The sequence below is a fragment of the Lampetra fluviatilis genome, chromosome 37 (assembly GCF_964198595.1).
Source record: "Lampetra fluviatilis chromosome 37, kcLamFluv1.1, whole genome shotgun sequence".
Taxonomy (NCBI): domain Eukaryota; kingdom Metazoa; phylum Chordata; class Hyperoartia; order Petromyzontiformes; family Petromyzontidae; genus Lampetra; species Lampetra fluviatilis.
In genome coordinates, this window is record NC_136311.1 from 11,489,348 (window position 1) to 11,505,712 (window position 16,365).

The window sequence follows — 16,365 nt, forward strand, 5'->3', positions numbered from 1 at the left end:
TTTTGGCTGCTACAACATTTCCACATGATGGTAAGCCACTTCGTTGAGCTATTATTTATGGCCTGGTTGCTTCTGAAAAACAAGTTAATACCTCAGTGGGCTTTGCCTGGTAGGATGGGGATGGTTTAGTTTTATTTGTTTGTGTTTGGGTCATTTGTTTACTGTTCCTGTGCTTTGCACTGCTATTGTGTTTTTGTATTGTTTGTTGCTGTAACGTTCCTACCCCGTGTCCCTACTGGACATCTTTGAAAAGAGCTTTAAAGCTCATCGGATTCCTCTAGGATAAATAAATATGCTGATTCTGATCAACTCCTTTTAAAGCCACGTTAGTATTGATTCAGTGGCTTGAGTTTTGTGTTTTGTCCTTGCGTGCCACTGCCAACGCAGCAGCAGCATCACCAAAGAATGTCTTGACACACTGTGTAATTGTCATTTACGACAAGCTTGGGACAAAATATTGCTTTTCTTTGCGAAGTAACGCTTGACGTAAATCTTGGTGGACATTACTGCACGTCTGTGAAAAAATTACTTCACAGCTCATTGGAATTCCTCCTGCAGCCCAAATAAAGATCGTGATTCTGATAGTGCTTGTGCGATCGGAGCATCCGTGCGTGCAATGCATAGTCCACGTCTCTACCGTCTTTCTACATTGCCGTGCGCAAAGCCCTTTGCACGGTTCAATCTGCTACCAAAACTCCCTTCGTGGACTGTTTTTGCCAGGTTCTTGATCATACATGCACACTCTTGAAAATTCGTTTCTTAGCTCAATGGAACTTACCCAAAATAAACTGACCGACTAAACACACATCGTGCGTGGGTTCCAGCAAAAACAATTGCCCGCAAATTAACCAATTGGGATTATGCATTGGGAGTATCTCCCCCGATTCGCAGACCACACGGCTTGGGCACTCGTCGGCTGGGGTTCCGTGGCTGTCTCCCCGTTACGTCTGTGACTTCCCGCACCTCCGCGGATGCCAATTGTACAGCGTTGCGAGATGGAACTTGGTAGGAATGCCGCGATGTTAAAGAACGGTGTAGCCAGCATTATGTAAAACACTGCTGGACGCAACCCCCACTATTTCACTTGGCACGTCACAAGTCGTTGTTCCACTCGTTGGCCAGCGTTTCACTAGTTAACTCTGTATTTCACCAGCTGATTTTTGCCTTTCACCACACGTGGTCCTGTATGTGACTAGTTAAAGCTGTAATTCACTCATTGTTTTTTTGTTTCACTAGTTGCCGCTGTTTCTGTAGCTGGCCCTGTATTTTACGAGTTGTGTGTAACTCGTCTGGCCCTGTGTGTTTTCTCCAGCTGCCCTCCCCCCCATGAGCCCCGTGACGAGTGTATGCGCTGTGTGGTTTTTTTTCGTGACTGGACGTATTTTTTCCCAGTTTGCCGAACAAGCCCAAGTCGGCTGAGCCGTCGCCCTCCTACACGTCGTCCTTCGGCCTGGGCAGCAACCTGTCGGAGCTCGACCGCATCCTGCAGGAGCTCAACTGCGATCAGTACTCCTTGCCCGGCAACGGTAAACCACCGCGAATGCCGCGCTCCGCAACCGGGCATGAAGTTGTCGTTGCGCACATCTAAATATGTAAATTACGCCGGTTCCTATTTTGCACGTGGGGGGGAATATAAGAGCTTCAAGATGTACCTGTGGCAGTGTAAACCGCACGTTAATATTCAAGTTTGCGTTATCGACAATAATAATAATAATAACGTATAAAATAATTCTGTTTCGCCTCGGCGGAGCATGCCCATATTGGAGACAGACGGTCGTTGTTGCCAAGTTGCAAAAATATTCCGCCTCGAGTGTCCCATTAGTGAGTGGGCCGAGATGCTCGCAGTGATGAATAATAAATATCGATTTTGAGCCGTTTCCAAATGGTAGGACTTGGCTAGCCATGGTCCATATGAAAGCAAGGCCTGCAGGCCACAGCAGCAGGCGTCGGGGTCGGGGTCGAACCCACGACCTTCTGTACACCAGGCGAGGGCCAGCCGTGCTAATCGGAGGTGCGGTGGGGAAGGACAACAAACTAAACACAAAAAGCAGTTGTAAAGAGCTTTCAATCTAAAATGCGTGCACGTGTGTGTGTGTGTGTGCGCGCCCACAGATGTTGTTGCCCCCACCGGTCCAGTGGCGGGTGGCCACGACGCCGACTTCCCCAGGAAGGAGGGAGGGGCGGCAATGCTGGTGCTGCCGGGCGGCCCGGGGGGGGCACCGCTGGCCGGTGGAGCGGCCGGGGACAAGGGCCTCGGCCCGGCGGGGGCCGCTGGGGGGGGCCGCGGTGTGCAGCCCCAAGCGCGGCCCAGCGTGGAGAGCCTCCTCGGCGAGTTGAAGGGCTCCGGGCCGCCCGCCGATCCCTCCAGGTGTGGCGGCGCGCTACACCGCGGTGTTATTGGTCAATGTGTTGACTTTTGTGTGATTTTACCACCTCCCTGGATCTGGCTATTTCTCGCTTTCTGTACGTGGGGGGCGCTTTGGGATTTATGGACAAAATGTACCTGATAAGTGTAATTGATTATTATTACAATAATGGAAAAAGAAGAAGAGGATTCACCCTTTTCTGTCAATAACACAGGAGGTGTTAAGATGTGCAATACCAAATAGACACACCTATTGCAGTGCATCAAGTCTGCAGTAGGTGCCTATTTGGTGTTTGCACGTATTTTTATACTGGCAAAAAAAGGTTCCATTAGATATGATTAAAATGTATAATACAGTTCTTTTATCAATCCATTGTTGACTGAAGATCTCCACACTGCTCGTCCGTCGTCGTGGGTGTTGTATGACCTTATTTCTTCAGCACACTGGTCGATGAGAGTTGGCGAGTGAAAGCGTAGCATAGCAGTACAGCACAACACAGGATATTGCTCTGCCGCCCCCTGCTGTCTTCCACTTGGTCGAATTAACAATCGCGCTTAATGCTGTTCGGTTGTTCGTCAGGACGGCTGTCACCGCGCATCCGGTGTCGCAACCGTCGGTGAAGCTTTCCGCCGCGGCCGGCCACGGCACAGCCTCCCACGCCGCTCCGAGCCTGCAGCAGCAGCATCAACAGCAGCAGCTGGCACAACAACAGCAGCAGCAGCAGCATCAACAGCTGGCACAACAGCAGCAGCAGCAGCCGGCTATGAACATGGCCGCGGGTCAAGGCGGCGCGATCCCAAACAGGCTCCCACCGGGTGGCGGTGGCGGTGGTGGCGGTGGCGCTCCGCTGCTGCAGCAGCAGCAGCAGCCCGGCGGCCAGTGGGAGGGCCCCGCAGCCGGTGCGGGCCAACCGCAGATGCTGGGGGCGCCGCTGCCTCAGCCGCAGCAGGCTCGCATCTCGGCGTCGTCGGCCACGCGGGAGCTGGACGAGCTCATGGCGTGTCTCTCGGACTTCAAGCTGCAGAGCAACGTGAGTGGGGGCGCCCCCCCCAGCCCCTCCCTCCCCTCCACCCCCTCGCCCCCCCCCCCCCCCCACCAGTGTGAGTCGTGCGCCGCAGGCAACCGTTTCAGTCTGAAAATCTGCAACGTCGGAACAGGCATCGGAGAGGCGGGGCCCATCTCTCCGTTGCCAGCGGTGGTAACGCCATGCTTTGATATCGGTGTCGCCGCCGCACGGCCCGGACATCCCTTGTCCATAACAGTCGCGTATCCCCATTGGGGTTCGTCAGGGTGTAAGAGAGGGGGCCTTTTTCCGGGACGAGGCAGCAGTGGAAGTTACCTCACTTCGCTGGTGGCCACCCGTCTCTCGCTGTCTCTCCTACGGGCTGCCGGGCCGCATCGGGTCCGTGACTTCATTTCACACTGCGCGCAACGTGATGCCTACCACTTGAAAGCAGCCCGTAAACAATGTTTACACGTCGCTGCAAGACATCTTAGCCGCACTAATTGTCTACTTGGAGGGGGGAACATTTTCAACCCGGCTACTCTGCGATTTCTTATTTCAATGGGCTTAGTTATGTCTGAGTTCCGATAGTATACACTCGATGGTCCAAGACACTTTTCTAAATGTATGTTGAACTTCTTTCGCGCCGTACATAGTCAACACGCGCTAATCGGAGGTGTTTGTTCAGGTCGTTGGTTGCACTTTTAGTTGGCCATTATTTGATTCCGTGCGAGCTTTGTGAGTAACTGAGCTTCTTCCCTAACAAGCGTCTTCATATCACTTTTGTCTCCCGATTCCTGATCACTGCTACCATCTGTGGAGATTGAATCTGAACGGTTCCTGGGCCTCCCATTGCTTGACTCAGCTTTAACCGAGTAAGAATTATAATAATAACCTCCAATTTATTCTGCGCCTTTTCACATTGAAGTATCTAAAAAGTCCTGGACGTGAAAATAAAACTACACTCAGGAATATCGATCACATCTAAGCGACATGGAAAGCTGACGATAACAATATCAATGACTACTCTCGAAATTCCTATAAAATGAAGAACTGTGATGAAAGCGACAAATAATAACAGTTGTAGAGTAATCCAGTCAGACAACAGAATTGTCTTTAAAATCTGAAGTTACAGGGTTCGGATTATTTTGAGTAACTGACTGCAGTTTGTAAATATCAGCAGTGTGGAGACCAAGCAAGCTGCACGTGGTTCTGGCCAATCACCACCCACCTGCATGTTTCTCTATGCCAGCCTTAACAAGTGCTCACTCATGGCACTTAAGGTGCACGTCCTCCTCTAAGGCTCAACGTTGAATCATTCTATGGTGTACTTCTTTCGCACCGTACGTAGCCAACCGAGCTAATCGGAGGCGCGTGGTTGTGTGCGCGTGTGCTACTACTTGTGTGCGTGCTACTGCTTGTGTACGTGCTACTGCTTGCGTGCATGTGTGTGTATTTTGCATGCGCCAATGTGGAGAGCGGTAGCGTGCTGCGCTACGAACCCGGTGAACCGAATTCGATTCCCGCTCGTGGCCAACACCAGTGATGATTATCTGAATCGGTCCTGTGCCTCCCCGAGGTCAATTGTGCCACAATTGAGTGCCTGGTGTGGTGTGTAAACATCCCCACTGGGGAGACCAAGATGGTTGAGCTTGGTGCTGGCCTCCCACCCCCTCGTGTGCCGTGCCGACCTTCATGGGTGCTCGCGAATAGCGCTTGCTCCGACAGTCTGTTAAGGCTACACGGGGGATCTTTGTCTTAGTGTTTGTGCGTGCACGTGCCGATGCGTGTGCGTGAACGCGTGCCACGTGCGTGCCGCCGTTTTGACAGATCCCTGGGCAGGCCGGCGGTGTGATCCAGAACAAAGGTGGGGCCCAAACAGGCGACCAGCTAGACAGCATGCTGGGCAGCTTGCAGTTTGACCTCAACCGCCAGGGGGTGGCCACCCTGGCCAAGGGCCAGTGCGCCGCCTGCAACAAGCCGATTGCCGGACAGGTAAGAAATATCTATCCATAATAGAGGTTCTTTTGAAGAAATATTTAGATCGAGGCTCAAGGTTATTTTGTTTTATTTGGGTGAGAGTTCGAGAGAAAAGGATGAGCGTCTTACTGGGGAGGGTCGCCTGGGTCACGACGAAAGCAAAAAAAAACAAAGAGAAAGCGGAGCTCAAACGACCGTATCGTGTGAGAATAGAATATACGTTTGCATTATCCGCGATTGTTTTATCTACGCCAGGCCCCATTACCCCCCGATAATTTAAGAGTTGACCGTGTATCGTATCTCTGTTCCCAAAAACACCGGTGTACTTATGCAATTTGAACTTATATACGTTTATCTGTTTTGCGTATTTATTTTTAGCGATTTGCCTACTTGTCCTGTACTTGGCACTCCTATTGATGTTTTTGTCTTGTTTGCTGTTGTAACTTTCTGAACCGCGCACAGCTGGACATCTGTGAAGAAAGAGATTTATAGCTCATCGGATTCCTCCTGCAGTATAAAGATTGATTGTGATTCTGGATTTGTCGAGATCCGGCCCCCTATGTAGGTTGAATGTGGTCATGGGAAGCCATTTTACATCAAATAAAATTGCCTTGGTGCACGCTCAAGTGACTTTATTTGAAAGTAATAATTAAAACGCGCCCTGGTTTCTTCTGCGTTTGCTGTTAACGGGCAATTACAGGACAAACGAAGGTACGCTTACCTCGTAGGTAACAAGATAAAGGTTTCTGATTCCGATCGTGGGGCACGCTTCGCCCTCAAGCCCTTATTAAACGCGAGCGACCGCGTCGCCCGATACCAACGCCGCCGCTGCCGCCCCCTGTGCAGGTGGTGACGGCCATGGGCCGCACGTGGCACCCGGAGCACTTTGTGTGCACCGAGTGCCAGGAGGAGATCGGCGCTCGCAACTTCTTTGAGCGCGACGGCCTCCCCTACTGCGAGAAGGACTACCACTTCCTCTTCTCTCCGCGCTGCGCGTACTGCAGCGGCCCCATCTTGGATGTAAGTGGAGGGCGCACCCCCTTGCCCCTAAGCCAGAGGTCGCAAACGGGTTTTGATTCCTTACCCGTACCCGGCCGCACCAGGGTCGCAAACGGGTACCCGTACCCGGCCGGGTACGGGTAGCCGGGTATCGGGTAGGGTACGGGTATCGGGTTCCCGATTGCGACCTCTGCCCTAAGCTCGTGGCTTAAACGTTCTGTGCCCGCACGGGGGCAAGAAGGATCCTACGTCGCTGTTTCCACGACGAAGGGGGTTGCGGTTCGCGCTGTCCTCACGGCGGCGAGGCTGTCGTCGCAAAGGAAGGGGGCGCCGCGGTTTGTAGATGATCGTCGTTTGCCAGTCGGGGCGATGTCGCCGTGCGGTTTTACCCAACTCAGTAATTCTGCCGATTCTTTTTCTGCGGCCCCTAAACAAACGTGGCCTACCCTTCCGAACGACGCCACGCGGCGTTCGCTGTCCGCTGCGAAGCAACGTCCGTGCTTGGTGTGCGCCGCAGTGTTGACCGGGATTGTGGCCGCCAGGTCTCTAAAGCCGCTGAACCTAAAATAAAACGCAAGCGGTGAGCGCGGTATATATGCCACCGCTCGGCCACGTCGCCACCACTCGACCATGTCAACCCCACTTATTGCGCACGCCGGCCTCTGTGTGACGCAGAAAGTGGTGACGGCTCTGGACAAGACCTGGCACCCGGAACACTTCTTCTGCGTTCAGTGCGGACACTTCTTCGGAGATGAAGGTGAGGGCAGCGTTCCGTTCGTAATGAGAGAATGTCTAAATTATACGCAGGTGATTAAAAAACAATTTTATTTAAATAGGAAAGGTGCAGCCCTGCAATCGCTTGCTTAGCCGCTGCTGCAGAAGGGGCTCCATGAGACCGAGCTCTTGCTCCACAAGAGCTCCACAAGAGCTCCACAAGAGCTCCACAAGAGCTCGGAGCGCGATGGTGGCTAGGAGATGTTAACTACAGGAGGTCGTGGGTTCGATCCCAACCCCTGACTGCTCCTGTGTATTTGGAGTTTGCGTGTCTCTTTTTCTCCCCATAGTTCGTGGATTTTTCTCCGGGGTCCTCCGGTTTTTCCCACCACATTTAGAATCAACGTCACCGCACGTTTAGATAATTTGGCTACTATAAATTTCCACACGATAAACCACTTCATTGATCCATCATTTGTTGCCAGGTCGCTTCTGAACAAGAGCTATATAGCTCAGTGGGCCTTACCTGGTAAAATAAAAAAAATAGTTTTTAGTTCCCGTTCATTCTTATGAACGAATGTCAAAAATGTTTTCTCAGTTCATTCATTATATATACATTTGAAAGATTTTTTGTTTTGGTTACACCTTGTTCTTGTGTCGCTATTCTGTCTGAGTTTCTGATGAGAAAGTTGTGTTACGTGGCCTGTGTGTGTGTGTGCGCGTGTCTATCTGGTGGGGAGCGGTAGTGTAGCGGCTATCGCGCTGCGCTACGAACCTGGCGAGCAAAGTTCGATTCCTGCTCACGGCAAACACCACCAGTGACGATTATAATTATCTGAACTCGGTCCTGGGCCTCCCCTAGGTCGACTCACCCTCAAATGAGTACCTGGCGCGGTGTGTAAACATCGCCACTAGGGAGACGGTCGGGCGTGCTGCTGGCCACCCACCCCCTCGTGTGCCGTGCCGGCCTTCATAGGCACTCCTCGATAACAGCACTTGCCCCAACAGTCTGTTAAGGCTATACTGCGGGGTTGTTGTTTTCTCTTTGTTTGTGGTGACAGGTTTTCACGAGAAGGATGGCAAACCCTACTGCCGCCAAGATTACTTCGAGATGTTTGCCCCCAAGTGCGGAGGCTGCAGTCGGGCGATCGTGGAGAACTACATCTCCGCACTGAGCGCACTGTGGCACCCAGAGTGCTTTGTGTGCCGGGTAAGCGCGCCGCCCTTTCTTCAAGATTAAACGCAAATAGCTCACGCAGGGAAACAAGGAGCCGGGGAAGAGACGAAAAACCGGGCGATAGATGCAGTGGCAAATGATAGAATGAAGCAGTAATCCTCGCCAAATCACGTGCTGTTTAATAATCGATTGTGTTTGTCTCTTTTGTACCATCTCATGTGAAATATCTGGCTCGTATCATTTTGTTCTGTTTGCCTAATTTGCACGAATCGGGTAATTCATGAGCGTGGACAATGCAATGTAGGGTGAGTCCTCGCTTTAAGACGTAGCGTTCATTCGACGCGCTTTTGCTCAAACGTTACAAAGCGGAATGCGCACACCGTTGTAACGCAGTAGTACGCGGCCCGCCATGACGCGGAACGTGCCCCGTCATCACGTGGTTCCTGAGTGGTTGACGGCGGCCGACTTGAGCTGCGCTGCTGAGCTCAGTGATACAGTACGCGGAATGATACAGTACGCGGAATGATACAGTACGCGGAATGATACAGTACGCGGAATGATACAGTACGCGACAGGGTACCCTTGTCTCAGTTGTTAGTGCCGCCATCTCACCGCGCGCGTGTGTTCGTGTCGTCTCTCGCCAGAACGCAACAGGTTCCACCGCTACATTTATTCTCATGGGCGGGGCGGGGGGGAGATTGTTTTCGCTTGACGCGTTTCTACGCTTAACACGGCGCTTTCTCAGCAACGCCATCCACCGCGATGAATTGAACTGTGCTTACGCGCGCGTCTTGTGGCGCGTGTGCGTGCGTGCGCCCACCAGGAATGCTTCACCCCGTTCATCAACGGCAGCTTCTTCGAGCACGAGGGGCAGCCCTACTGCGAGGTGCACTACCACGAGCGCCGCGGCTCGCTCTGCTCCGGCTGCCAGAAGCCCATCACGGGCCGCTGCATCACCGCCATGGCCAAGAAGTTTCACCCGGAGCACTTTGTGTGCGCCTTCTGCCTGAAGCAGCTCAACAAGGGCACGTTCAAGGAGCAAAACGACAAGCCCTACTGCCACCCCTGCTTCATCAAGCTCTTCGGGTGATGCGCGCGTGCGCGCGCCACCGAACCAACGGCGTCTCCCGAGGCCCACAGTGTTCTGGACTTCGCCAACCGAGAGGGTGATGAGCGGAGATTCAGTTTAATGGGGGGTGTTGCTGTTGATGTTTGGCGTAAGTGACTTTAGAATGTGGGAAAGGCTAATTTGACGAGGCGTACGTATACCCCAGGGGGCATTTATAACCCTTTTTTTTAATTCTCCACTTTAAATATCTTCTGCAGGCTTGAGCAAGTAATTGCAGAGCTACGCATTTTCTACTTAAAAGTATAACTCCCGAAAATATTCGACCGCAGTTCGTGCGTCCCGTCTTCTTTAATCTTGAGACTAAATGTAATATTTGTAATTCGTGCCTCGGTTCTCAGATGAGCTCTTCCATTGGCTGCGCAGAGCTGTGGGTGTAAATTCCACATTCCATTAGCAGGGGCCAGCATCTCCATCATCGAGAAACCACATTTGGCTTCTCGTAGAAGTGGTATTTTATATCGGTTTTGCATAGTCGTTTAGGGAAACTGAAGTCATACACGAGAGATGATAAATTGGAGTTAATGTTAACATTCTTGCCCTGAAAAGGTTACTCAAGCCAACAAACCCTGTTGACTGAACCTCTTATTACACGACTCGGAATGGGCAGAGGGATTATGGGCATATAGCGTGTCCAGGGATGACCTGTATACCCCTCCTTGACACGCTCGGAGATACCGAGTCACAACGCGTTTTCACGGGCGCCTGTCCACATAACGGCAGGTCCCGTTGTAGTGCTGCGACATTTAAAACATCACATTGGTTGTAGTACTGCTGAATTTAAAACATCACATTGGAAGAAAGGGGGTCAGGCTCGTGAGATGGGCTACATTTCTAAGTGTGGTGGTTCTTTTGGCCACAGGTCAATAATGTTCGTTGCAGTCAAAACTCGTCATGGATTTTACTGGGGTGGACCTTGATAACCTTTGGAGTTCATGGAAGAGGTTGTGATATGGGTGGGACACATGGGCAGGATGGCGGGGAGGGTGGGTGACTGAGACGGGCATTGCAGCGGCAGCCAGAGGTTGGTGTTCAAGGGGAAGACCTAAAGCCAAATCGTGGTGGTGGTGGTTGTGATGAGACACGGAGTAGAACCTGGAGGTGAGGTATTGACTCCAATATTTGCAATTTCTTAACAGACAGGATAAAGTGGTGGTAAGGTGGTGGGGCCTGAATGGCATTGGCTGTGGTGGCATCTTGACCTCTGCCTTTGAGATAATGACATTTCTAACACAACTTTGTGTCCTTGAGTAATTTGCTTAGTGACACTGCGTTTGATTTAGAGTGGTTGACACGTCCATCAAATGTCTAGCGCCAGATGAACTGCAAATTGCATTTCAAGGGTTTGACTCGCATTTGGGATATTCTGGGTTTAGCATTCAATTTTAAATTAAAACGTAAACGCCCTCTCTGTGAGTTGCCATCGCATGCACCCGCATTCGGCTTCAAATGGGACTCAGAGCAATAGCAACCCCATTCTGATTCCACTTACATTGAGGTCACAAGCGTCATTGCTATCTTCCTGCTGTGGGTAGCATCATCCCATTGTGTCTCTTTCGACAGACAGGGTGCAGGTAACATGTGCCAAAACGTGTCGCGCGGGGCTTGTTGGTCATTGCCGTGCGGTGATTACTCGGCCTGGTGCTATCGGTGAAGTGTAAGAGACTCCACAAAGCATGAGGAATGGGACTGTTCATCCCAAGATTCAAAATAAGAACATTTGGTATTCGCGCAATTCTTGTAGCGTAAGGTACTACGCTTCGCAGACGAGTGTAGCCTTCAGTAATTCTTCAAATTCGGCATATATGGACCGTGACGCCCGGCACACGCGGCTTCCTACTCGTCTTCAAACAGCGTACACGGATCTCGGAATCAGAATCTTCTTTATCCTGGAAAAAGCCGACGAGCTCTGGAGCTCTTCTTCACAGATGTCCAGCAGGCGCACGCGGTCCGAAATCTCCAACGGCCGCCGTGATCTCCGATGGCCGCTTTGAAGCGGACCGCGCGTGGTATTATATATATTTTTTTACCGTCAAATGCGCCCGCGGTATTAACCGGGTGGGGCGACCGCGGGGCTCGAACCGCGAACCCTACGCGGCAGCAAAGCGCGGCCGCTCTCCCTCTGTGCCGCGTCGCCGCCCCCCCCTAACGAGCGCCACTGCCCCCCCCCTCCCCCCTGCGTCGTGGGGACGCTCCGCGCCGCCGTCGCCCGCCGCCGAGTGCCGACTGCAGCGAGAGGGCACGAGTGCGACGCCAATGGCGATCGCAGGCCACAATTTCACAAGATGCATTGTCCACCAGCAAAGCAGGGCCTGCGTATGGCTTCGGAGGCTTAATGTCATTGGATTTTACTCTTATATCGCATCCTACAAATGGCAACATTATCAGTGTTTCTTACATAAAAAAAAATATGACGTACAGTACTCGGGGAAAAAAAACAAGGTAATAATCATGCAATCGCCAACGGTCCTTTAGGCATTCACAGTTATTCGTTTGACAACCACAGCAATATCCGATCCTTTTAATTATTCGATTATTGACGGCACGGACGACTCGCTCCACTTGCTCTTTCTTTTGTCCAGTGAGCTTTGGCGTCATCTCGTCGCCGATGTTTAAGTGTTCCGGCGTCGCGAATACTGCGGCACGCAGGGGTGGTTTCTGCACCCTGTCACACAGAACCAGTTTGTACCGATTTAACCACGGCATATAATCATGTGAAGACGGGTTTAAGGATTTAAAAGAACAGGGTTTATGGAAAAGTGCACACACCAGTGAAGTTCCTTCCGTTGGGAATGTAAAAAGAGTTATGGACTGATAAGAAAGAGGCGTTTCTTGAGGACTATTAACCTTTTGTTTTCATTTCAAGCGACGTGCATGTGACGCTTAAAGAGCGTGCACACATCACACGCGACGGCGCATCACGCTGCCAACATCGGGCACTGTGTGCGGATGGCAAAGCGCGCGGGGCCCTGAAGATATTTTATACATTGCGATGTAATGGGAAGAGAAGGGCCCCTTTATTTTTGTAATCCAGTGGCGTCCGTGTCAGAAATGCCGGCGTCTCCTCGCTCAACAACGTGCACGGGAAATTCCGCTCCCCCTTTTGTCACACTCCCTGAGCCCGTCTGTGAGAAATTCCACGTTCCTGTGGCAGGGCCTCAAATTGTTATTCGTTCTGTTGATGCCCGAGAGATAACGGTATTGGGGTGAGTTGAACTCCTAACCTGTCCTATTGGGGGGGTGGGGGGGGGAGTCGGGTGGTCTTGTGGCGTAGGAGGGATTGGGGTGCTAACGTGGCGTGCTCACGATGCCAAGATCGAGGATTTGCCACAGAAGTGGGTCGTCGGTTGGCAGTGCCTTGGGGTAAATGTTGAGGTTTGTCCAGAAATCTAACGAGGTTTTTGCCGATCTCACGTCGGCAAAAGTTGGGCCGGCAGACGGAGCAGATGTGGTCAAAAACCACCCCCCTCTAATCGCCACGATGTTGGGTGGCATTCGTACTGAACGTGTCAGAGTCTGTGCCTTTTTCTTTTTACTCGGTGGTGATTTCCAAGTGAGGGTTTTTTGTTTTATTTACATTTATAGACTGCCACTTTGGCGCATCGCATCCTGGTTTAGCTGTTTGGAAAGGCCGGGAACATTCGAGTCCCATTATCGGTGCAGTCTTCCCTCGTTGTTTGCGGAGGGATACGTTCCGGAGATGTTCGTAATTAGCATTTTCTTTGGCGCATGATGAGAGTGGCTCTTCAGATATCGTACGTCTGCAGGTGCTTCGAGAAGTTCTCTATCTCTCTCATCACTTTCTTCTCACATCAAATTCTCTCTCATCGCTTTATCTCTCATCATCACTTTATCTCTCAACACTTTATATCTCTCTTTGGTTCTTTCGGTAAAGTCACGTAGAAAGAAGAATAGAATAATTAAATAATGGCATACGACGTTTCGATTGCAACACAGGCAATCATCATCAGGTACAAATGAAAGAGAAGACAAACCTAGTAAACTTAGAAATATAATGTAATACAACACAGAGAGTCGGCTAACATAACAGTCAACACCCTACCTGGTTGATTTCGTTCTTCCAAAGATTGCTAAATTTGAGAGAGACAAAACACAGACACGGATACGCATAGACAGACACATCATCACTTCATATCTCATCACTTTATCTCTCTCTCTCGATGCAGCAGTCGTGTAGAGTTCCAGACGCGATTCGTGGATAGCCAAGATTGCAGATAGCAAATTCGTGAACAACGAGGGAATGCTGCAGTTTAAATTCCCCACATCCAGGGTGAACTTTGTCCTGTGTGGGCCCCGCTGGGTTGAGAGACTGCTGTTCCCCTCCTTCGTAACCACCGTGTTACCGTGTTGACTAACCAGAGGTTTACTGTTTGCCAATCTATGCAAAAATAATCCGATATGTAACGTTAATTAACTCGATAAGATTGGTTCATTCCTTTAAAACTATGGTGTGCTGTTTGCGCTGAAGATGTTTGGTCATTCATGTGTTAATGTACACACAATATTATTTGTCCCTAATAGAGGTTCTTTCGGGTTAGATCGTGTAAGTATAAATGTGTCGTTAGACCCGCCACTACCCTACACATTTATATTTACGCGATCCAACCCAAAAAAACACTCTTGTGGTTAATTTTGATCGCGAAAGCCTCCTACGTGTTAAAATGATTTGTCCCGTTTGTAATGCGTTTGTCAATTGCTGCTGTCGCATTTTGTAGTCATTTCATTGGTGTAGATTAGATTGGTGAATTCATAAATAAGTTTGTTGTACGATACACAAATTAATGCTTTTTTTATTTACATTATATTTCAAAATCATCATTTGGTGCACTAACAAACAGCTTCTTTTGTCGGTGTAGAGTTTTGCATTTGAAATAAACAAAAATCTGGGGATATATAAATATAAAGTCTGGTATGCAAATGAGCAAAGTTCTGATGACTTGCATGGTTTTCGTCAAATTAATTGTCAGAGTTGTTGGGTGGCCCCCAAACGATGAGCTAATCCAATCGGAGCGTTGAGGCAGCCACCACTAAGAGGATGGGTTTGAATCCAGGTTCATTTCTACATCATTGCCGCCGTTCGCCACAAGCCTTCTCATTCGTACATTTAGCGCGGTGGCGAGGAGATGTTAACTACATCGCCTGGTATACAGAAGGTCGTGGATTCCATCCCGTCCCTGACGCCTGCTGCTGCTGTATATTTGTAGTTTGCGTGCCTCGACCCGTGGTCGCGTGGATTTTTCTCCGGGCGCTCCGGTTTTTCCCTCCATTTGGAACCAACATCACCACGCGTTTAGAGTATTTGGCGGCTGCTATACATTACCACGCGATAAGCCACTTCGTTGAGCTATCATTTGTGGCCAGGTCGCTTCTGAAAAAGAGCTACATAGCTCAGTGGGGCCTTACCTGGTCAAATACAAAATAGTTGAGTAATCCCGCAGGGCCACGGGAACGTACCCAGAGAGGGATTCTGAGAAGGGCACCGGGTTGCCCTCCCGCCGTGCCACCCTCCCGCCGTGCCACCGAACTTCAACGAGTCATTGATTCGACCTCTGGAGAGTTTAGAGAGTTGATGGTCACAGCTCGCTCACCAGCGACCGAACAAAACAAAAACCATGACGTTCAGCACCACAGTTCGTTGGGTTTATTAAAGCTCTGGGAAATAAACATTTTGGTTTTGATTGCCATGCAACAAAGCACCCTTTGGCTTGGCATTTCAAATGTTTGTCCCCTTTAGTGTCCAATAAAGGCCCTAAAATCGTTCTGCAATGCCTTTTTCTGGGGCCGGCTATAACACAACGGTGCTTCACTGCCGGTCGCGAAGTGTCTTTGTACCCGTGACACCGACACGGATTGCACAAATGTACTTGCAGCAGAAATGTGTTGAACGCTTTTCTGCAGTCCTGCCTGTGTTGAGTCAACGTTGCTGTGACAGCTGAACATATCGGGGGCGCAGTGTTCAGGAAGAAGGGCGCCTGGCTCCGTTGTATATTCAGAATGCTCCTGCAGCGAGTTTCAAAAATAACTGATGTCGAATTCACGTGAAGGAGCTGGGCAAAAAGAGCCATGGACATGTGGAATACAGATACCGTATTGTGTGGGTTATCAGGCACTTCTGGAAAGTGAGACTGCACCACACGCGTGTGCCCGGTGACAATAAGGTTGTGAAAAGACGAAGATCAACCTCTCTTATAGCCTTCACAGACGTTTTGGGGCAAATGCGGTTCGCGAGTGGCCCCTGTGAAGGTCGGCACCACGCCCGGCCGCTTTTGTCTCCCTTCGTGGCAAGGGTTTAGAGACTGCACGCCCAGCTTTGAATCTTAAAATAAACGTGAGAAACGTGTTTTTAGAATCTGGAGAATACGGCAGATGGCAGAAATGCTCATTTAACATTTTATACCATTTCATATCGAATGTTCCGCATACACCGTGATGAGAGTGCATTGCCAGGTGTCTGAGTTTCGGTTATAAAATCCCCTCTGAAGGAGCAGGGCTTCTGAAAGAAACGCCCAATGTTTACATTTGTACTCAAATGTTTGACCCAGTAGCCGCAAACAAGTTAATAAGTAGATTCTATTTTTGTTACTATTAAAATCCGAGGTTATATAAAATGTATTTTTTAATAAATGGAAATGCATCGGAACTCTGCGTTATCGGCTACACCCTTTTATAAAAGATCTCTTTCGATGTTTTGATGCGATAGGTTTTAATAATAATGACAAATGTAAAGCCGTATCGACATTTGGCGACTTTGCGGAGCCCCCCGAGTGTTTTAATTCGTGCACGGGACGCCAAATTCTGTTCGTCACGAACAGCACTCCACACGAATCTGAGCCATGGTCGTGCAACGGCGGCGTCTCGCTGATTAACACTTCATCCCATCCGAAGTATATGTTTACATTCTAGAATGGAACGCTCCACCCAATTGTGTTCATCACAAGTTATTCATTAATACGTAAACTAACTTGAATAACAATCTGTA

The 16,365-nt window shown here is 50.2% G+C and overlaps 1 protein-coding gene across 2 annotated transcripts in view; it reads left to right on the forward strand.

The window, feature by feature from the left end:
• LOC144945376 (paxillin-like) overlaps positions 1-16,035 on the forward strand; it is a 44,336-nt gene extending 28,301 nt beyond the window's left edge. Inside the window, exons 5-12 of one of the 2 annotated variants that reach the window (XM_078873872.1) lie at positions 1,393-1,526; positions 2,113-2,368; positions 2,946-3,396; positions 5,200-5,364; positions 6,196-6,369; positions 7,024-7,105; positions 8,124-8,272; positions 9,063-16,035. In XM_078873872.1, coding sequence (XP_078729998.1) covers positions 1,393-1,526; positions 2,113-2,368; positions 2,946-3,396; positions 5,200-5,364; positions 6,196-6,369; positions 7,024-7,105; positions 8,124-8,272; positions 9,063-9,329 — 1,678 coding nt within the window. In that variant the 3' untranslated portion in view covers positions 9,330-16,035. The remainder of the gene's footprint in view (positions 1-1,392; positions 1,527-2,112; positions 2,369-2,945; positions 3,397-5,199; positions 5,365-6,195; positions 6,370-7,023; positions 7,106-8,123; positions 8,273-9,062) is intronic. The other variant, XM_078873873.1, reaches the window with a different exon arrangement.
• Positions 16,036-16,365: the final 330 nt, after the last annotated feature.